The 23,463-nt window shown below is 47.7% G+C and overlaps 2 protein-coding genes across 7 annotated transcripts in view; one reads left to right on the plus strand and one right to left on the minus strand.

Annotated features, from left to right (window-relative positions):
* Nucleotides 1-23,463, minus strand: part of LOC143024769 (uncharacterized) — a 130,268-nt gene that overhangs the window by 40,320 nt on the left and 66,485 nt on the right. For 5 of the 6 annotated variants that reach the window (XM_076183904.1, XM_076183908.1, XM_076183905.1 and 2 more), the window contains one exon: nt 4,803-4,928. In XM_076183904.1, coding sequence (XP_076040019.1) covers nt 4,803-4,928 — 126 coding nt within the window. Of the gene's footprint in view, nt 1-4,802; nt 4,929-17,458; nt 17,556-23,463 lie in introns of those variants that run through there. The other variant, XM_076183907.1, reaches the window with a different exon arrangement.
* LOC143024447 (uncharacterized) overlaps nt 23,230-23,463 on the plus strand; it is a 111,131-nt gene continuing 110,897 nt past the window's right edge. Inside the window, exon 1 of the mRNA XM_076183253.1 lies at nt 23,230-23,314. Within this exon, the coding sequence (XP_076039368.1) occupies nt 23,230-23,314 (85 nt within the window). The remainder of the gene's footprint in view (nt 23,315-23,463) is intronic.

A 23,463-nucleotide genomic window follows, 5' to 3' on the forward strand; every position in this document is an offset into this window, starting at 1 on the left:
GTGTGCGCGCGCGCGTGAAATTCTTCCCAACACTGCAATATTGCGATACAAAAAGCCACAAGTGAGAAAAACATGGCGTGACAATGGTATTAATTCCATGACTTTTCGCAGTTATCGTGGATCTGCCAATTTGCACACCGATACACTATCAAACACAATTATCTTTGACCAAGATTCACGGGACGAAATTCCAGAGGCGATCCCGAGGTGCGCAATTCCAATTCACCCCCTACATTTTTTTTTTAATATAACTTCACGTCAATCTGCTATAATTGTACAACAAAGAAATATAAAAGTTGGCGCGCAAGAAATCATGATTATCTTCAAGAAAAATTCGTGGGATTTTATAATAAGAAAAGGAAGAGAGGAAGAGAGAAAAGGAGTGTGGAAAGAAGGAAAAATAAGAAATTGGATAAAAGAAAAAGAACAGGAAAAGAGGATAAAAGCGAGGAAAGAGCAGAAAAACGAGAAGTGAAGAATTAGGCAAAGGAAAAGGAAAAGAAAATAGAAAAGAGGGGAGATGCAGGACAAGGAAGATGATGAAAGTTAGACGAAAATGGTAAAGTCACTAAGAAAAGGTTAAAGAAGAAAAAGAAGACAAAGATTTTGAAGAGTAAACGGATACGGGATGACCATGTAAACATTAAGAAAGTAAATAGAAAGAACAATTGTGTGTGTGTGATTCACCATGGTCTTGGATCACGTGTTGGACTCGTGATACAGATATTTCCCTCTCTGAAGAGTTCAGAGCTCATATATGACCGATCTATGGGTAAATGCCGTGACCTTACATGCACATGCACACCCAACTCCCCGCCAACGAGAGTTGGAGTAACAACCCGCAGCGCAGCGATTCTAAAAATATTTCACCCCCGGGCGGGATTTGAACCCGGACCGCCGTAGTGGCAGCCGGGAACTCTTCCTCAACACACACCTCCGGGGTCCAAACACTTCTTCGCCGAAGTTCGAGGCAGAAAGTGTCGACCCAAGTCGAAGTACGTTCTTCTTTCCTTTTGCATAATCGAAGGACATCGACTAGAGCAGGGGTGGGGCACCTTTTTGTGCATGAAGGCCACCTTACAATTCATCGTCCCACGTAGAGGCCGACATGAACAAATTATTATTTTCTTTCAATTATCTTATCCCTTTTTATAATAAATAATATACTTTTTTAAATAATAAATAATATAATTCTTTAAATAATATGTATATCAAAGGCCGCAGAAGGCCGCAGGTTCCCCACCTCGGGACTAGACTCTTTGGAGACTTCGACAATTGGGGCACTTGGTCGCTCGAAGAAAGCATTTCATCACTAGGGGTGATAGCCAGCTCCCTCCTGGGGGGGGGGGGGAAGGTTCTGAAGTTAACCTTTTGAGGGTGTTTGAGGATTTCTTTGATATGGAGTGTGATGTCTTGGGTACACTACAGTCTAGGAGTGCTCCATATAAGGAGTAACAGTGCCTGTATTTTTAAGTCATACGAATGTATAAATCATTATTATTGTTCATTTTTCAAAGATTATACTTTCTGATTTGACAATGTTTTATGTTTACTCGTACAATTCTAAAATGTTATAGGAGTATGATGATGAAATTCAAAGATATTATGGAAAAGAGGCAACTCGAAATAACTATATATATATATATATATATTATATATATATATATATATACAGTATATATATATATATATATGTGTGTGTGTGTGTGTGTGTGTGTGTGTGTGTGTGTGTGTGTGTGTGTGTGTGTGTGTGTGTGTGTAATAAAACCATTTGGAAAATTAAAATGAAAGGTGATCGAAAGTTTTCGTATATTTAAGACATTTTCAAAGGTCGAAAATGTCTTAAATAGACGAAAACGTTCGGTCACCTTTCATTTAATTTCCCAAGTGGGTTTTATTACACATTTTGTGAATCACGTGTTTTTGTGATTTATTCGCATATATATATATATAATATATGTGTGTATATACTCATATATATATATATATATATATATATATATATATATATATATATATTACGAAGGTCAATGTAGTAGCACATTTGTAGAATAATACTTGCTGACCCACTGTCGGAGAATGAGATAAGATGGACAGAAAATCTGTATATTTCGACCACTATCTATAGTCCTCTTCAGCAGAATGAAGAGGACCACAGATAGTGGTCGAAAAATCCAGATTTTCTGTACATCTTATCTCATTCTCCGACGGTGGGTCAACAAGTCTTTATATTATATATATATATATATATATATATATTATATATATATATATATATATATATTATATATGTGTGTGTGTGTGTGTGTGTGTGTGTGTGTGTGTTCTTTCTTTTCTTCATCTCCGATTTTGTTCGTCACTGGAGCCACTGAAGTCTTGTTTTCGGGAACTGAACAAAATGAATAATCAAGTACTAAATTTATCTCCTAAGTAACGCGGGACTGGAGTTATAACTACACGTTAGAAGTCTTGAAGTACCCAAATCTGAGTACTAGTGGTGACAGGGTTGAACTACCTAAGTAGTCCAGGACTACCAAACAGTTACATGGTTGAACTACCTATGTGGTCCAGGACTACCATGAGGTGACAAGGTTGAACTACCTATGTGGTCCAGGACTACCAACCAGGAAGAAGAAGAAAAAATAAAAATAAAATAAAAATAATAATAATAATAATAATAATAAAAATAATAATTAAGGTATCTTGATGGGCTCTATCTACATAGTAACCTATTTACCTACCTACTTGTTCATCCATTTATGTATTCAATTATCAATTACTTTCTTCAATCAACAAGTGCACAATTTTTTTTACTACAGCGAGCTGTAAGTGAGGCCAAGTTTGGGAAAAGAAAATTAATAGAATTTAAAAGTAAATATACAAGGAAAACGAACTTAAAAAGCGTTAAAAATACTGCGCGCAAAAAGATAAGACATGGCAATAAACAAATTAACTTTACGCTACATTAAAACATCTGTTACAAATTGATCCACCTGGGTACCGTGCATGCCTAATTGAATTTCTTTTCACTTAATATACAATATTTTTTTCATAACTAAATTCAAAACTAGCGTTCTGGTAAAAAATACAAAAAAAATACGAATACCACGAAATACTTTTCTGTATTATCACTTTTTAAAAACTGATATACTCGACTTCATTCTGATCAGACATTTCTTTCATCCTAGGAGCACTGTAAAAGCGAAGCTGATAATCCCCGATAGGTTAAATTAATCTAGGTCAGTTCAAGGCATGTTTCGAATGGGGAGGTGGGGGGGAGGAGGGAAGAGGGACACGATTGACGTCAATTTCAACATTCTCGCCTCAAACAAAGAACCACCAAACCATCAATTAGTCCGCTGTGATACTTTGCGTGCAGTTGCAAAGTCGCCACAGGCTCAATACCGTTCTTCTTTTTATGACGCCTTGGCCGAAAGCACAATCAAGAACACAAGTGGAGTGGACAAAAAGGAGCCGTCGATATAAAAGTGGAATACGATTGTGAGATGCACGAAGGGTGGTCTGCGCCAGGAACGTAGTTAACTTAACCTTAACCGACGTGATAACTTCATTTGACCCGAGTTGACCCTTCCCGGAAACTCGTTGGGTTAGGTTGGCATCTCTGCGCATGCGCGTTTCGCCACGTTCCACTTTTGCCGGGCGGTCAGATTTTGATGATAACATTGACCACAACAGAGCAAAAGTTTGGGTACAGCACAAACGTCTCTAAATATTTCATGACCAATATATCAACACAATTCAGAATACTTGAGACTTCTGGATTTGAAGTACTCACCATTTCCATCTGAAATATTCAGTAAATGAACAGTTCTGTAAAGTTCACGAGTGTTCTTAATTGCTATTGAACAGCTTGCGTTGTTGCAATCTTGATTAACTGTCTGGAATAGTACGAGTTTACAAATATCTATATCACTGTTCTGGATCCAACGCTATGACGCCAGTGGGTCCTTGTTCTGTGCGTTCTACACATGAACAAATTGTCAAAAATCCTGCCGTTCATTAACTGAACTTTGAGGACGAGGAGGAATGTAATCACTTGATTAAAATATTAGTTAGAAAGTATTAGATTCCAAGGCATTTACACGTGTGAAGTGGCGAAGGTTTGGACAGATTCGTTGTTGAAGGAGAGCTGGAGTATTAGTTATGGAGTGTCCACGCAGGTAGCTAACATGCGACAAACTTGACGCACCAATTAAGGATAATTAGAAAGAAGTAAATGGGCGGTATTGCTACACTAGTTCCCCATGAGTTGCATTCACTGTCATAGTTGGAGAAAACGTGGTTGCGTCCCAAGGAACACCCTAAGTAGAATGCAGCCGCTAATGCCTGTCTACTCATCGGTAGTAGAGTCCAAACATTCCCGGCTTTGTCACATGTTGGCTTCACAAGAAGACGCGCCCTTAGGTTTACCAGATAAGCAAGAGATGGGTTTGCGAGGATCAGACGGGGAGAGGGGAGGAAGGAAGGAAGGAAGGAAGGAAGGAAGGAAGGAAGGAAGGAAGGAAGGAAGGAAGGAAGGAGGGAAGGAAGGAAGGAGGGAAGGAAGGAAGGAGGGAAGGAAGGAGGGAAGGAAGGAGGGAAGGAAGGAGGGAAGGAAGGAGGGAAGGAAGGAGGGAAGGAAGGAGGGAAGGAAGGAGGGAAGGAAGGAGGGAAGGAAGGAGGGAAGGAAGGAGGGAAGGAAGGAAGGAAGGAAGGAAGGAAGGAAGGAAGGAAGGAAGGAAGGAAGGAAGGAAGGAAGGAAGGAGACGAAGAAGAAAGGAACTCCTCCTGGGGTTACTTACAAGGGCGTTGTGTCCTGGGTGACTAGCCAGGGCGTCCATTATATACTGAGAGAAGCTGACCTTCGGGAGAGGTTCGACATTCTCCCAGGTGCATTCGATTACGTGCTCGGACTTCTCCATCTTGACCTGTGCAGGGAGAGACAAAGAACACAAGATGAGATCTCCAAGAACAACTAAGAGGGTGTGAGAGGTGTTACATTTGTAAAACACGAACTTACACACACATTATAGATATGCATATATATACACATACATACATATACCAAGGCTTTTTCCCCCTTACAAGGGAGGTAGCCAAAAAGAAAGGCATAAAATCATTCCCACCCATTCCATCCCTGAATACACTCCACACCCCTCCACCCTCCCTCTTATCTTGGCACCTCCTGGATGACGGGTCATCCCTGCATATACACACACAATATAGATATGCATATATATATATATATTTATATATATATATATATATATATACACATACACACACACACACATTAGCAATAACCAATGTCATTAAACTTAGTAACTATGTAGTAAGCTCTGAAACTATCAGTTGTTTTAAGAAACGATTAGACAGCTTTATGGATGGGGATGACAGGTGGTGATAGATATTGAGCTGCCTAGTGTAGGCCTTATGGTCTCTTGCAGTCTCATTCATTCTTATGTTCTATGTTCATATGTTCTAGGTTGGTTTACCTCTATTGCGAGAAAGATGACAAAAACAATCATGCGATTCTGAATATGAAAGCAACTGTCTACTAAACGACACTGATGCCTAGTCTCATCTGTAAACACTCTTGCGGGACTAAACTAGATTTAGACAACAATCATCTTAAACTAGGATAGAAGAAATGACAATTCGGTATCTATGGAGCTTCAAGAACATTAATCCCGCAGGGAGAAATCTCACCTAACAAGAACCACACTAGAACGCCCGAGTTTTGATCACCACCCAGCATTAAAACTAAGCCAATTCAAAAAACCGGCTTGGTCACAGCTTCAAACTTCCCGAGATCCAACCACCATACAGAACACTTCATACTACAAAGCCCCCCACACTAACAATCCTTAGAAAACACAATTATATCTTCCCCAAGGGATTTGTGGTCCCGATCGGTTGCTGTTCCGGAATCCTGGAGGTCGCGGGTCTTCCGCAAGAAACCTGGGGCAACGGATTGATTTAGGCAATTTTTCGATCTATACATTTTGTGTTGCAACAAGCGACAACCATCTGGCATTCTTCAAAGCAAATACCGAATCACACAAGTTGATCGTTTGCCACGCAATATTGGGAAGAAAAAAAGGTTCCTGTCTTGAATGTGGCTGGCACATATTTAATCTATATTAACTTCTATATTTATATATCTATTCATTTCTCTTAATTCATCTTATTCTATTTTTATTCTTTCGCAGTCCTGGTCATGCAGACATTTCTATGAACATCACTAAGAGAATTGTAAAATTATAACAAGGCAACTTGAGCATAATAATAATAATAATAATAATAATAATAATAATAATAATTATAGTAATAATAATAATAAAAAACACCCGTTCTTCAAAATATTCTTCCTTTGAAGACTTTTCTTAAAAAAAAAAAAAAAAAAAAAAAATTGAAGTCAAATGTAGTGATGTCTTCTGAGCATCATGATTTAGAAGATTTGTGTTACATTATGCCTACGACTGCAACCGAGCCACGTCTTGTGCGTGCTCGTGTCTTGCCTACATGCGCTAAAAGTTGCACGAAACCAAGCGATACGCATGCGCACTCACGTACGTCGACAGTTTGCTCGGGAAAATATTGATATACGACAGAGAATTCCTTCAAAACTGGTCTCTGACTTCCGAGATCAAATTAATTCTCATCGTGCAGTACACTGGATGGAGTTTTATATATATATATACATATATATATATATATATATATATATATATATATTATATATTATATATACATATATATACATATATATACACATACATACATACATACATACATACATACATACATACATGCATACATACATATACACACATACATGCACACGCATACATACATAACACACATACACACATGCACACATACATAGCACACACTCACACACACACACACACACACAGCACACACACACACACACATATATATATATTATATATATATATATATATATATATATATATATATTCTTTTTCCTGTGATATTTTGACTTCATATTTTCCACGTGCCATAGTCATTTCACAGTAGAATAAAATGAAAAAGGAAACTTGATTGGGGGTAGACCAATTCAGAAGGAAAACTATTGTGATTGGCCCAGTCTCGCTCACTAAAACCCACTAAACATCAAGCGTCAGACCTACTATCAGAACTTGTATTTCTCACTGACTAGAATCCAAGATACATTAATATTCTTAGTACTTGATCATTGGTAACATGCTGTAGCTTCGAAATTCTAACTCTTATAATCAGCAGTCTAGGGTTGGGATTTGTTTTGGGCAGAATGCGCTGTTCTGATTGGTGCAAATCTTCCCAAATGGAAGACATGTACATCATTATTTATCATTCTTTAGCTGGAGACGCACAGATTTCCATCAAACACAATTTTCCATAAGGAAAAAAATCGAATCAGTTAAGAGTCCTACGGATATCACAAGTTAGTTATTTGTCTAGAAATTAATTTGATTAAAAATAGATACATCTTATCTCACCCACACACTCACGCAAATGCACTTTCATTACTTGAACGACATGACGTCATATCGGGTACGTTTCGTCCGCCAAGAATAATTTTTCCCCAGTTCCTTCCATAACATGAAGTCCAGGACATCAAACTAAACTAACTTTCTTTAACATTATAAAAAAGATGCACCACAACGCTTGGAATCTATGTACAACCACGTCAAAATAGCGCAAGAAATGTATGAAGTCACAAAAAGTTGAATACTTAATGGGTTCCGAAGCAAGCCGTGAAAGGGACCTATTGGGAAAGAATTCTACTCCTGCCTTCTCCCAGCCGACGAAGACGTATTGTCAACAGACCTACCCCTTGATTACCTTGCATAGATTGTCCTTTTGAATAATACATTCGGAATGGCTAGGGCAAGGCAACACCGAAATCGATTGCGACAAAATACAATTGCTATGCATACACGAGTGAACCTTATTGATCTACACACTTGCCTCAGACAAAAATCTTTAAGATAATAGACACATTTGCATACACTAACCAATCTCCCCTGAGGCAATGTTAGCCTACACGACTCAATACTGACATCAGTATATGTATTTGTTTGATACGGCATGTGGTATAATGGTATATAAAACTATATCATGTATATTAGTAAACCATAGTACCTATTTAAACATCCTGTATACACACACACACACGTTAACGTGCAAGGAAAGATGAATTATTTGTTCTAACACAAAATTATATTTGTATAATTAAGAGCACAAGGGGACTTTAATTCACTCCCCTACTAAAGAAATGTACACAATGACGCAAGACAAGCAGAATTTTTAATTTTGCCACAAGACATAACTAGCTTTCCGTGCAAGAGAGGCCCATCCACCACGCCGTCGTCGTTACCTTTGTCAACAAACACAAAAACAAAAATGATATTCTACCAAACGTACGAGACCGATAACGAACTTCAAGAACTTGTTAACAGAACTGTAAATATTCCCCTTCCTTCATCACTGCAACTACAATTGCACAAGCAATGATGTGAAACTTAAGGAAGGATCAACACACGGGACTGCTTAATACTAGGTTAATGTTCCCTGCCAACATACAAATGGTCTAAAAAAAATCCACATCTCGCAATCTCTTAACTTCACCGATTCTTGTTCAAATGACCTTAATTCTTAAGTGTTCTTAAAAAATAGGTAGAAAAAATGCTTGCCATTTTGTTTCTATTTATCTGTGACAAGTTTAAGAATGTCATTCGCTGGAACAGGTCAGGCGTTTTGTGTGGTGGAGTAAGTTTGGACACAGTTAACATATAAAGACCGCAAAGAGACCATAAAGCCTACACTAGGCAGTTCCATGTCCATTACCACCTGTCATCCCCATCCATAAAGTTGTCTGACCTTTTCTTAAAACAACAGATAGTTTCAGCGGTTAATACATGGTTACTAAGCGAGAAAACCATCTGTTTTTAGAATCCACACATCTTTGAATTTCTTCTTCAAACTTGAAATATAAAAATATGAGCAATAACAAAGGAATAAAAAGGAGAAAAAGATGAAGGAGAGGAATAATAAGAGCGAGAGGGATAAAGAAAATGAAGACAAAAGAGGAATAAAACTAAGGACAGCAATGAGAAAAAAAGAGCAAGAGAGTACGAAAAGAGCACGCAAACGAGAAGGAATAAATAATAATAAAAAGATAACTAAAGTCGTTACTGTCTCCTTGAGCAATTGGATGGGCGAGTGTTGTGGGTTTAGTCACAGAAATACCCACAGATCGGATTATAAGAGCTACGAGCTCTCATCTGGGAGAGTAACAACTGTCGATCACGATACCAAGCTAATTTATTTACATCGTATATTCAGGATCTTTGTAACCTTAAGAGGTCGTGCGAGATTCATTTCGCATATCTACGACCCAAATACACACGAATCTCGCACGGTCAGACTGTGGTATACTCACTAGCGATCGAGACTGTCACCGTACTACCATATGTTAAAAATTGCATGATTGAGATTGGAGAGTTGACAAATTGGTTTTGCAACATTCAAGCATATCAACATGCAAGTAAATATGCACGCACGGATACACATACAGGTTCTTGCAAACTGATTGAATGAAATATTCAATCCCTTAGATGTCCGGCGTGCCACACGCACGCATTTTAGCTACAGGACGGATCACCTTTCCAGAAAACTCCCGCGGGACCTTTTATTGTGTCAGACTTCATCCGCAGTCATTCGGCCGAGCGTGAAAGGACACCTGCAGCCGCCTTGCCAACTGCAAGTCGTCATACGACCGATATAGTTTTCTACATGTTCCATGCTTGTATATATATAAAACTTATGCATAAATACTGAGTGTCCATACTCAGTTCATGTACTGTACATTGTAATAGAGAATAAATTGTGCATAACATTGTGACAGCCATCATTTGAATTTATATGTGAAATAGCACCACTGACAACAGTCACTGTTTTCCTCGTGTAATGATCCAAGTTGTTGACCAGTCTAGACGGAGATATTAAAGAAAAACCACAACCAACAAATCTACAAGGTGAACATAATTGCATTTGCATGTTTTTGCACGATCAGTATAAACACACGTGTGTGTGTGTGTGTGTGTGTGTGTGTGTGTGTGTGTGTGTGTGTGTGTGTGTGCGCGCGCGCGCACGCGAGGAAAGTGTTCTGGTGATCATAAAGATACACCACTCACTCCGCCCGTTCCTAAGCAAAAGCTCTTCAATGCCACTCGTATCGCACACACACACACGCCGCCTGATAATCATCTACTCGCTTTACCCACGCGACATGTTGACGAGGCACACGAGCGCGCGCGCACACACAAAATGCGATGTGCAGGTCAGGACAGCGTTCGTTCGACCACGCCTTCCTCAGAATGTTTTTCATTTGTCAAAATTAGAGTTTTTACCCACCGGCTCTGAACACTTGTACGACCTATACTCTACTACGTGTCGGAATGTTTTCTACTCCCACTAACAGGTCTGTCATACTGAAAAGGTGAAATGATTTTTTCCATTGTTAATTCAATCCGCGCATTCACACATGACCTCTCACTCCTGTCTGTCTGTGCGTGTGTTTATGTCAGGATTTAAATCGCGCCTCATATTAGCCAAATCGCTGACGAAGACGGTCTCTCCAGATACATGATTGTTACAGATATGATTAATAACGTCATTCTTACAAATTCGAACCTCCCCTCTCTCTTTCTCTCTCTCTCTCTCTCTCTCTCACACACACACACACACACACACACACACACACACACACACACACACACACACACACACACACACACGCACACAAAATTCTCCCACCTTTTCCTCTCCCTTTCCCACCTCTAGGCCATGTCAGATTTATGACTGGGGCCAATCTCTATGCTTTGTTCATTTCACTCTTGGTTCCTTCGTATATACACGTTAATACACTTGAACACTTATGACATAACCCATAAATAGTAAAGTGACTTATTACCAGTAAGGCCTACATTAGGCAGTTCCATATCCCTCACCACCTTTCACCCCTATCCATAAAGTTCTCTCTTAACATTTGCTTCCGCCCTCACTAATTACTAAGTTTATTCCATTCGTTAACTATGTTGGTAAACCAGTTCTTGCCCCTTTTCCCTCCTAAACCTAAATTTATCCAATAATCAATCCATTACAACGAGTCCTGCCCTGCTGTCTTAATATGATGACCTTGCTAGCATCACCATTTTTAAAACCCTTGACCTGGCGGCAGTCGGAACAATAAACGTCACTAATAATGACAGAAAGATGGACCTAAGATCATACTGTCGAAGTAAGGAGTTTCCTTGGCGGTAACAAGCGCTTCTATCCGTAGAGGGGGGGGATGGCGCCGAAGAGGTCGAGTCAGTGGGATAGTGAAAGAAAGGATAGCAGAAGGTACTGGCCATTAATTATTATTATTATTATTATTATTATTATTATTTTTTTTTTTTTTTGAGAAAGTCTCCAACAGTACAATATTGCTTCAAGACTCCGGGCTTTCGGAGTTTCACCAACGCAGTTTTAATCTCTTCCTCTTCAACTTCAACTCCTCCTCCACCCACCCCTCTCCACTCCTCCTCTTCAATTTCAACTCCTCCTCCACCCACCCCTCTCCACTCCTCTTCAACTTCTCTTCCATCCACAACTCTCCACTCTTCATCTTCCTCCTCTCCAACTTCAACTCCTCCACCCACCCCTCTCCACTCTTCTTCTTCCTCCTCTCCAACTTCAACTTCCAATTTCAACTCCACCTCCTCCCCCACTCCTCTTCAATCCTCCTCCTCTTTAACTTCAATTGCAACTTCCCTCCACCTCTCTTCACTCCTCCATGCCCTCCTCCTCCTCCTCCCACATTCCTCTTCACTCCTCCTCCTATTCCTCTTTAGCTTAAATTTCAACTACTCCTCCCTCCCACTTCTCTTCACTCCTCCTCCACGCCCTCCTCCTCCTCCACGCCCTACTCCTCCTCCACGCCCTACTCCTCCTCCACGCCCTACTCCTCCTCCACGCCCTACTCCTCCTCCACGCCCTACTCCTCCTCCACGCCCTACTCCTCCTCCACGCCCTACTCCTCCTCCACGCCCTACTCCTCCTCCACGCCCTACTCCTCCTCCACGCCCTACTCCTCCTCCACGCCCTACTCCTCCTCCACGCCCTACTCCTCCTCCACGCCCTACTCCTCCTCCACGCCCTACTCCTCCTCCACGCCCTACTCCTCCTCCACGCCCTACTCCTCCTCCACGCCCTACTCCTCCTCCACGCCCTACTCCTCCTCCTCCCCGCCCTACTCCTCCTCCACGCCCTACTCCTCCTCCACGCCCTACTCCTCCTCCACGCCCTACTCCTCCTCCACGCCCTACTCCTCCTCCACGCCCTACTCCTCCTCCACGCCCTACTCCTCCTCCACGCCCTACTCCTCCTCCACGCCCTACTCCTCCTCCACGCCCTACTCCTCCTCCACGCCCTACTCCTCCTCCACGCCCTACTCCTCCTCCACGCCCTACTCCTCCTCCACGCCCTACTCCTCCTCCACGCCCTACTCCTCCTCCACGCCCTACTCCTCCTCCACGCCCTACTCCTCCTCCACGCCCTACTCCTCCTCCACGCCCTACTCCTCCTCCACGCCCTACTCCTCCTCCACGCCCTACTCCTCCTCCACGCCCTACTCCTCCTCCACGCCCTACTCCTCCTCCACGCCCTACTCCTCCTCCACGCCCTACTCCTCCTCCACGCCCTACTCCTCCTCCACGCCCTACTCCTCCTCCACGCCCTACTCCTCCTCCACGCCCTACTCCTCCTCCACGCCCTACTCCTCCTCCACGCCCTACTCCTCCTCCACGCCCTACTCCTCCTCCACGCCCTACTCCTCCTCCACGCCCTACTCCTCCTCCACGCCCTACTCCTCCTCCACGCCCTACTCCTCCTCCACGCCCTACTCCTCCTCCACGCCCTACTCCTCCTCCACGCCCTACTCCTCCTCCACGCCCTACTCCTCCTCCACGCCCTACTCCTCCTCCTCCTCCTCCTCCTCCTCCTCCTCCTCCTCCACCTCGCCCTTGACCGGGGCCGCCTCTCTTCCCCACCACCACCTGGTAAAGGTGAAGTGTCACCAAAACCCAAACACCGGCAACACTATTCGAGAGAGTGACGCACTGTCTACCTACATCTAAGTTGCCATGCGATTCTTTTCTACTAAGGAACCACGAGGAAGTCTCCCGGGTAGTCCTGGTCCTCAGCCGAATGAAACCCCCCGGAGGGGGGGGGGGTTGATATGAAAGCTATACAGTGAGGCATTGCATATTGGGTTGGTTTGTGTAAGGGATAGGATGGGAGTAATGCGGAGTGGAAAGGGGGAGGGATGGAAGGTGGGGAGGAGGAGAAGAGATGGAAGGTGGGGAGGAGGAGGAGAGATGGAAGGTCGGGGAGGAGGAGGGATGGAAGGTGGGGAGGAGGAGGAGGGATGGAAGGTGGGGAGGAGGAGGAGGAATGGAAGGTGGGGAGGAGGAGGAGGGATGGAAGGTGGGGAGGAGAAGGAGAGATGGAAGGTGGGGAGGAGGAGGAGAGATGGAAGGTGGGGAGGAGGAGGGATGGAAGGTGGGGGAGGAGGAGGAGGAGGGATGGAAGGTGGGGGGAGGAGGAGGAGGGATGGAAGGTGGGGAGGAAGAGGATTAGGAGGGATGGAAGGTGGGGAGGAGGAGGATTAGGAGGGATGGAAGGTGGGGAGGAGGAGGATTAGGAGGGATGGAAGGTGGGGAGGAGGAGGAGGGATGGAAGGTGGGGAGGAGGAGGGATGGAAGGTGGGGAGGAGGAGGGATGGAAGGTGGGGAGGAGGAGGGATGGAAGGTGGGGAGGAGGAGGATTAGGAGGGATGGAAGGTGGGGAGGAGGAGGATTAGGAGGGATGGAAGGTGGGGAGGAGGAGGATTAGGAGGGATGGAAGGTGGGGAGGAGGAGGAGGATTAGGAGGGATGGAAGGTGGGGAGGAGGAGGAGGATTAGGAGGGATGGAAGGTGGGGAGGAGGAGGAGGATTAGGAGGGATGGAAGGTGGGGAGGAGGAGGGGGATTAGGAGGGATGGAAGGTGGGGAGGAGGAGGAGGAGGAGGGATGGAAGAGGAGGGATGGAAGGTGGGGAGGAGGAGGAGGATTAGGAGGGATGGAAGGTGGGGAGGAGGAGGATTAGGAGGGATGGAAGGTGGGGAGGAGGAGGAGGATTAGGAGGGATGGAAGGTGGGGAGAAGGAGGAGGAGGAGAAGGAGGAGGAGGAGGAGGAGGAGGAGAGGGATGGAAGGTGGGGAGAAGGGATGGAAGGTGGGGAGGAGGAGGAAGATTAGGAGGGATGGAAGGTGGGGAGGAGGAGGAGGAGGAGGGATGGAAGGTGGGGAGGAGGAGGGATGGAAGGTGGGGAGAAGGAGGAGGAGGAGGGATGGAAGGTGGGGAGGAGGAGGAGGAGGGATGGAAGGTGGGGAGGAGGAGGATGGATGGAAGGTGGGGAGGAGGAAGCGGATGGATGGAAGGTGGGGAGGAGGAGGAGGGATGGAAGGTGGGGAGGAGGAGGAGGAGGAGGGATGGAAGGTGGGGAGAAGGAGGAGGAGGAGGGATGGAAGGTGGGGAGAAGGAGGAGGAGGAGGGATGGAAGGTGGGGAGAAGGAGGAGGAGGAGGAGGGATGGAAGGTGGGGAGGAGGAGGAGAAGGATGGATGGAAGGTGGGGAGGAGAAGGATGGATGGAAGGTGGGGAGGAGGAGGATGGATGGAAGGTGGGGAGGAGGAGGATGGATGGAAGGTGGGGAGGAGGAGGATGGATGGAAGGTGGGGAGGAGGAGGAGGAGGAGGAGGATGGATGGAAGGTGGGGAGGAGGAGGAGGATGGATGGAAGGTGGGGAGGAGGAGGAGGAGGAGGATGGATGGAAGGTGGGGAGGAGGAGGATGGATGGAAGGTGGGGAGGAGGAGGATGGATGGAAGGTGGGGGGAGGAGGAGGAGGAGGAGGATGGATGGAAGGTGGGGAGGAGGAGGGATGGAAGGTGGGGAGGAGGAGGGATGGAAGGTGGGGAGGAGGAGGGATGGAAGGTGGGGAGGAGGAGGAGGAGGGATGGAAGGTGGGGAGGAGGAGGAGGAGGGATGGAAGGTCGGGAGGAGGAGGAGGAGGGATGGAAGGTGGGGAGGAGGAGGAGGAGGGATGGAAGGTGGGGAGGAGGAGGAGGAGGAGGGATGGAAGGTGGGGAGGAGGAGGAGGAGGAGGGATGGAAGGTGGGGAGGAGGAGGAGGAGGAGGAGGGATGGAAGGTGGGGAGGAGGAGGAGGAGGAGGGATGGAAGGTGGGGAGGAGGAGGGATGGAAGGTGGGGAGGAGGAGGGATGGAAGGTGGGGAGGAGGAGGGATGGAAGGTGGGGAGGAGGAGGAGGAAGAGAGACAGGTGTGGAAGGATTCTGTATAGAAGCATTGTTAGTGCCACACATTAGTAACACGAGAAAGAGGAAGAGACAGGTGTGGAAGGAGTCAGTACAGAAGCATTGTTAGTGTCATACATTATCAACACGAGAGAGAGAGAGAGAGAGAGAGAGAGAGAGAGAGAGAGAGAGGGGGGGGGGAGAGGGGGAGAGAGAGCGAGAGGGGGAGAGAGAGCGAGAGGGGGAGAGAGAGTGAGAGTGGAGAGAGAGTGAGAGTGGAGAGAGAGTGAGAGTGGAGAGAGAGTGAGAGTGGAGAGAGAGTGAGAGTGGAGAGAGAGTGAGAGTGGAGAGAGAGTGAGAGTGGAGAGAGAGTGAGAGTGGAGAGAGAGTGAGAGGGGAGAGAGAGTGAGAGGGGAGAGAGAGTGAGAGGGGAGAGAGAGGGGAGAGAGTGGAGAGGGGAGAGAGTGGAGAGGGGAGAGAGGGTGAGAGGGGAGAGAGGGTGAGAGGGGAGAGAGTGAGAGGGGAGAGAGAGTGCGAGGGGAGAGAGAGTGAGAGGGGAGAGAGAGAGTGAGAGGAGGGGAGAGAGAGTGAGAGGAGGGGAGAGAGAGTGAGAGGAGGGGAGAGAGAGTGAGAGGAGGGGAGAGAGAGTGAGAGGAGGGGAGAGAGAGTGAGAGGAGGGGAGAGAGAGTGAGAGGGGGAGAGAGAGTGAGAGGGGGAGAGAGAGGGGGGAGAGAGGGGGAGAGAGAGGGGGGAGAGAGGGGGAGAGAGAGGGGGGAGAGAGGGGGGGAGGGAGAGGGGGGGAGGGAGAGGGAGGGAGGGAGAGGGAGGGAGGTGGAAGGAGTTTGTATAGAGGCATTGTTAAAAGCAATACATTACACTAATATACGAGTGTGTGTGTGTGTGTGTGTGTGTGTGTGTGTGTGTGTGTGTGTGTGTGTGTGTGTGTGTGTGTGTGTGTGTGTATATATATATAGATAGAGAGAGAGAGAGAAAGAGAGAGAGAGAGAAAGAGAGAGAGAGAGAGAGAGAAAGAGAGAGTGGAAGGAGTCTGTATATAGGCACTGATAAGGTCATACATTATTTACACGAGAGAGAGAGAGAGAGAGAGAGAGAGAGAGAGAGAGAGAGAGAGAGAGAGAGAGAGAGAGAGAGAGAGAGGAGAGAGAGAGAGAGAGAGAGAGGTCTGTGTCGACAATTCCAGTTTCACGAGATCTGCACACTGACAATTTACCTAACCACGTCTCCCTCCCAACCACCACCACCACCGCCGCCAATAGGATTAACAACAGTACAAGAAAAACAATGAAGACCCTAATAGTAATAGCATTGACAAGGTGCATATAATTCTCTCTATATGGAAGCCCTCAAAGTAGAATATTCCCAATATTCAGAGCGAAATGTTTCGTATACCTGAAATACTTCCTCATAATTGAAAGTAGTTTTCATTACTAACGTCGATTTTTACTAGATTTTCTAGATTTCTAATAGAGAAAACATCTGTGCATCGATTTCTGTAACCTTGCCAACACATATGGGTGCAATGACTTTACCTTTCTCTAAAACAGTAATTTTCTTTGACACTCTATACCAGACTGGTGATCCAAGAACAGGTCGAGTCGACAAAACTATATTACGTCACTGAGTGGCGAAGGCAACGTTATGACGTCATGTCGTTTTCTTTCCGAATACAAGTGACCTCATAGGTCACATACGTTCTTGTGACCTTGCCTATCCAAGCCCACGAGTCATTTCACATTCTATTCTGGCTATCGGGAAGATATTTCCTTATTCTACGTGGCAGATTCAAACTGTACCTCAATCTCTTACCAATCCTCGTAACCGTGTTAAGTTTATTGTTCTTGATAACATTGATAAAAAAAAAAATCGAAGCGAAAATTTTACAACGTTAGATACACCACCACAAGCATTCCAAGTCAAAGCAGACGACACTTGGGGGGGGGGGGAACACCCACAATGCACCACCGATAGACGACATGCAACATCCGTCCCCGAAGACGAAGCCCCAACCTCGATAGAGGGAACCATACTCACACATATGGGGTACAACCGAACTCCGACAACCGACTGGCGACGACAGAGGACCGAGGAGAACTGAACCGTCCGACCGCTGGCGCCACGGTTCCCCACACCCCCCTCCCACCACCGCCACCGCCTCTGCCACGCATACGTGTACTACACGCGTGTGTGCAGAAGCACATGCGCGGTGCGTGTGTTCGTGTGTTCAGAGCTCATCCGAGCGGGCTACGCCTGCCATAGGAGAAGAGAGCTGGCAGCTCATGGAGGGACGGAGGAGAGGAGAGGTGGGGGAAAGGAGATGAAGAGAGAGGAGGGAAGAGAGAGGAGGGAAGAGAGGAGAAGGGAAGAGAGGAGGAGGGAAAAGAGGAGGTGGGAAAAGAGGTGGGAAGAGAGGAGGAGGGAAGAGAGGAGGAGGGAAGAAAGGAGGCGGGAAGAGAAGAGGAGGACGACGAGATGATAGTGTGGGAGGAAATGGTGGCGGTGATGGAGGGGTAAGAGGAGGAGGATAAGGGAGACGAGGAGGAAGAAGAAATGGAAGTATAATATAAGTGTAAAAAGAGGAAGATAAAATGGAGGAAATGAGAGATAGACAAAAAGGGAACAAGAAAATCTTAAGGAAAATTTGGATAACGGTTAAAAGAGGAAAGAACAGGAGAGAAGACCGCACGGAGAAGAGGAAGAGAGCGAAGAATGGGCGGGGAGGAAAGAGGAAGACGGAGGCTGGGAGGAGAGAAGAGGGAAAAAGAAAGGAAGGGAAAAAAGGAAGGAAAGAACGAAGTCAAGAGGGAGGAAAGGAAGGCCAAAGGAGCTACAAAGGGAGGAAGGGAGGGAAGGAGGGAGGAAGGGAAGAAAGAAGGGAGGAAGGGAAGAAAGAAGGGAGGAAGGGAAGAAAGAAGGGAGGAAGGGAAGAAAGAAGGGAGGAAGGGAAGAAAGAAGGGAGGAAGGGAAGAAAGAAGGGAGGAAGGGAAGAAAGAAGGGAGGAAGGGAAGAAAGAAGGGAGGAAGGGAAGAAAGGAGGGAGGAAGGGAAGAAAGGAGGGAGGAAGGGAAGAAAGGAGGGAGGAAGGGAAGAAAGGAGGGAGGAAGAGGGAGGAAGAGGAGGGAGGAAGGGAAGAGAGGAGGGAGGAAGGGAAGAGAGGAGGGAGGAAGGGAAGAAAGGAGGGAGGAAGGGAAGAAAGGAGGGAGGAAGGGAAGAAAGGAGGGAGGAAGGGAAGAAAGGAGGGAGGAAGGGAAGAAAGGAGGGAGGAAGGGAAGAAAGGAGTGAGTGAGGAAGGGAAGAAAGGAGTGAGTGAGGAAGGGAAGAAAGGAGTGAGTGAGGAAGGGAAGAAAGGAGTGAGTGAGGAAGGGAAGAAAGGAGTGAGTGAGGAAGGGAAGAAAGGAGGGAGTGAGGAAGGGAAGAAAGGAGGGAGGAAGGGAAGAAAGGAGGGAGGAAGGGAAGAAAGGAGGGAGGAAGGGAAGAAAGGAGGGAGGAAGGGAAGAAAGGAGGGAGGAAGGGAAGAAAGGAGGGAGGAAGGGAAGAAAGGAGGGAGGAAGGGAAGAAAGGAGGGAGGAAGGGAAGAAAGGAGGGAGGAAGGGAAGAAAGGAGGGAGGAAGGGAAGAAAGGAGGGAGGAAGGGAGGAAAGGAGGGAGGAAGAGAAAGAGGAAGGGAGGAAAGGAGGGAGGAAGGGAAGAAAGGAGGGAGGAAGGGAAGAAAGGAGGGAGGAAGGGAAGAAAGGAGGGAGGAAGGGAAGAAAGGAGGGAGGAAGGGAAGAAAGGAGGGAGGAAGGGAAGAAAGGAGGGAGGAAGGGAAGAAAGGAGGGAGGAAGGGAAGAAAGGAGGGAGGAAGGGAAGAAAGGTGGGCGAAGGGAAGAAAGGAGGGAGGAAGGATTACAAAGGATTTACAAAGGCGGAGCATGCCGACAGGAGACCTTTTGATCCATATCTAGGTCGGATGCGAAAAATAAAATAAAATAATAGATAAAAACTAATATAATGTAAATAAATAAAATACATAAATGCATAGGTATAGTTAAATAATAAACAAACAGGTAAATAGTAAATAATAATAAATTTACATATAACTAATGATAAATGAAAATCAGACAGAAATGATAAAACAAGGGAAGAAAGGAAGGAGGAAGGGAAGAAAGGAGGGAGGAAGGGAAGAAAGGAGGGAGGAAGGGAAGAAAGGAGGGAGGAAGGAAAGGAAGGAGGGAGGAAGGAAAGGAGGGAGGAAGGAAAGGAAGGAGGGAGGAAGGAAAGGAAGGAGGGAGGAAGGAAAGGAGGGAGGGAGGAAGGGAAGGAAGGAGGGAGGAAGGGAAGGAAGGAGGGAGGAAGGGAAGGAAGGAGGGAGGAAGGGAAGGAAGGAGGGAGGAAGGGAAGGAAGGAGGGAGGAAGGGAAGGAAGGAGGGAGGAAGGGAAGGAAGGAGGGAGGAAGGGAAGGAAGGAGGAAGGTAGGGAAGGAAGGAGGAAGGAAGGAGGAAGGTAGGGAGGGCGAGGGAAGAAGGCAGGGAGGAGGGAGAAGGAAGAAAGGACGGGGAGGGAGGGAGGGAAGGAGGAGAGGTGGGTGGGTGGGATGATAGTGATCTTCTGTGATGTAAAGTCTTAGGGAGGAAAAGGTCACACGAGGCTGACTGGCCAGAGGAGGAGTAGGAGGAGTAGTAGGAGGAGGAGGCGGAGGAGGAGGATGAGGAGGCGGAAGCGGAGGAGGAGGCGGAAGCGGAGGAGGAGGATGAGGCGGAGGATGAGGATGAGGCGGAGGATGAGAAGGAGGCGGAGGATGAGGAGAAGGAGGCGGAGGATGAGGAGAAGGAGGCGGAGGATGAGGAGAAGGAGGCGGAGGATGAGGAGAAGGAGGCGGAGGATGAGGAGAAGGAGGCGGAGGATGAGGAGAAGGAGGCGGAGGATGAGGAGAAGGAGGCGGAGGATGAGGAGAAGGAGGCGGAGGATGAGGAGAAGGAGGCGGAGGATGAGGAGAAGGAGGCGGAGGATGAGGAGAAGGAGGCGGAGGATGAGGAGAAGGAGGCGGAGAAGGAGAAGGAGGCGGAGAAGGAGAAGGAGGCGGAGGCGGAGGAGGAGGAGGCGGAGGAGGAGGAGGCGGAGGAGGAGGAGGCGGAGGAGGAGGAGGAGGAGGAGGAGGAGGCGGAGGAGGAGGAGGCGGAGGAGGAGGAGGACGACGACTTGTAGGGTAGGGAGGTAAGTGAAGGAATCGCTTCAACCCACCTCGACATATACGAAGGTACGAGATAATAAAACCATCTGGAGCTTCGCCAGAATAAAAGTAACCAAGCACGACGCCACATTTAGAAGTGGATGGATGAGAAATTTGGGAGTTTTGGGGACCGATTTTGGGGTTGGGAGCAGATTGAGACGATTGGGTGCAAGAGGAAACTGGTCGACATCCACTTCCCAACTCCCACTACATAGCTGCTGCCGCCAGGCGATTTTATTCACCCCGATAGTGAAGGGGGTGGATATAACGAGTTGATTACGCCCAGGGGCGCTTAGTTGCTGCCCAAGCTCCCCACCCCCACTGTGCTCGAACAGCTTGGGTTAGTGTTGGTCAAATGGCGTGTGTACAGAAACCTAGAGACAATTGGTACACACACACACACACACACAAACTAAAATCAACATTACTATAAAGATGAGAATTTACACTTACACGAAGTATCGGGGAACCTTACCAAGAACCATCCATTCGTTTTGACGTTGACAAAAAAAGAATCTACACAGGTGTACCTGAAATTCCTTTGTCAGACTGTACGTGAGGGTTGTTGTTATTACTGTTAGGTGGTGGTCCCTTGGGCAGACACACGGGGTTATTGGTGGAAAGAATAAATACAAGTAGTGGGGTGGGGGGACAAGAATGCCGCCACGTGTTCCTATGCTTGTAAAAGGCGACTAACTGTGGAGTTGCGTGGAGACTGGGGATCCTTCCTTCCTTCCTTCCTCTCTCTCTCTCTCTCTGATTCGAGGTAAGATTCAACTCGGCAACCCCCCTCACAAGGGGGGAAAGGGCAATTGACATGCATGCATGCAAATCAGGTAAAGGTGTGGGGGGGAGGGGGAGTCTGGGGACAGGCAGGGGTTTATCAATTGGGGCACGATGCCAAGAGGAGGGGAGAGGAGAGATGAGGGGAGGGGAGTGGGAGAGGAGTGCAAGAGAGGGAGGGAAAGGCGGAGGAAGGGAGGGGGAGATGGGCTGGAGGGACAGGGTGTGAGGAGGAGAGAAAGGATGGGAGGGGAGAGGGGGAGGAGGGGAAGTGTCACCTGAAAGCGGCAGTGAGGGTGGCCTCTGACCACTACTTAGAGCAAAGACACCCTCATTGAACTTCGCAAATTAAGTTTCGAGCTTACTGGTGCCAGGCGATTGTATACGGTGGAAGGGGCCGGGGGGGAGGGGGAGGTGATCAGGAGAGACGCATCTGGCAGATCTTGGGAGACAAAGTGGGGTGGGAGACAATGGGGAGAGAAATCACGAGGGAGAAACGAGTCAATCGATGCAGACGCGAGGGAGAACAATAGACGGAGGGGTCAAGAGGAAGAAAACAGGATGGGGGGGGGGGGGGGTTGTAGATATAAACACATACAAATATATATACAAGTACAAAGAAAGGGATTGAGAGCACAGAAGGGAAGAAGTGAGAGTCAAAGACATGCGAGGGTTGGGGGAGAGAAGGAAAGAGGGAGGAAGAGGGAAGAGAGGGGAAGAGGGGGAAGAAAAGGGGGACGGAGGGGGGGAAGGGACGAGGGAAGGAGGCGAGTGATGAAAGGGAGAAGGCGGATGAAAGTGAGGGGAGGGGGGAAGAGGAGAAAAAGCAGGCGGAGGGGAAGAAGGTACAGTAGGATGAGGTGGGCGCAAGGGATGAAGATATAGTGATGGACAATCAAAGAAATGGAAAAGAAGATGGTACACAGGAGAGGGGAGGTGAGGAGGAAGGGGATGGGATGGGAAGGGAAGGGGAAGGGAAGGGGATGGGATGGGATGGGAAGGGAAGGGGATGGGAAGGGAAGGAGATGGGAAGGGAAGGAGATGGGAAGGGAAGGGGATGGGAAGGGAAGGGGATGGGAAGGGAGGGGGGGAGAGGGAGGGGGGAGAGGGAGGAGGGGAGAGGGAGGAGGGGGAGAGGGAGGGAGGGAGAGGGAGGAGGGGGAGAGGGAGGAGGAGGAAAGGGAGGAGGGGGAGAGGGAGGAGGAGAAAAGGGAGGAGAGGGAGGAGGGGGAGGTGGGGGAGGGGTGGGGGAGGGGAGGGAGGGGGAGAGGGAGGGGGAGGAGGGAGGGGGAGAGGGAGGGGGAGAGGGAGGAGGGGGAGGAGGAGGGGAGGAGGGGGAGAGGGAGGAGGGGAGGGAGGAGGGGAGTAGAGGGAGGAGGGGAGGAGGGGAGTAGAGGGAGGAGGGGGAGGAGAGGGAGGAGGGGGAGAGGGAGGAGAGGGAGGAGGGGGAGAGGGAGGAGGGGGAGAGGAAGGAGAGGGAGGAGGGGGAGAGGGAGACGGAGGAGGGGGAGAGGAGAGGGAGGGAGGGGGGAGAGGGAGGGGGAGGGGGATGGGGGGGAGGGGGGAGGAGGGGGAGAGGGAGACGGAGGAGGGGGAGGAGGGGGAGAGGGAGGAGGGGAAAAGGAGAAAAGAAAGAAGAGAAGGAGGAAGTGGAGGGGAGGAAGGAGAATGAAAAATGAGAGGGCCAAGCTTAGGTGCGCAGTTAGTGAACGGAGGTAGATGATGATAATGATGCGTGCGTGCGTGCGTGCGTGCGCGCGCGCGTGTGTGTGTAAATGTGCGCGCGTGTGTGTGAGTCATCAGCGAGGTGCACAGATGTGGCCATCCTCAACAGGTGTTCTCCTCGTGGGCCTCCAGCTGCCACAATCGACTCGTTACGCCTCCGCCTCAGACTCTATTCGTAGGTTCTCCCAAAGAAACCTTCGTCCATGAGAAAGAGCATCACCTTACCCCAGCCATCTCACCCTCGAAGGTCCTCCTCGAGTTCGACGGGGAAAGGAAAAAAAGAAAATGACCGCGTCCTGAGATCCAAGTCCTGAAGGAGGAGGA

The sequence above is a fragment of the Oratosquilla oratoria genome, chromosome 4 (assembly GCF_046742065.1).
Source record: "Oratosquilla oratoria isolate Oo_2021 chromosome 4, ASM4674206v1, whole genome shotgun sequence".
NCBI classification, from domain to species: Eukaryota; Metazoa; Arthropoda; class Malacostraca; order Stomatopoda; family Squillidae; genus Oratosquilla; species Oratosquilla oratoria.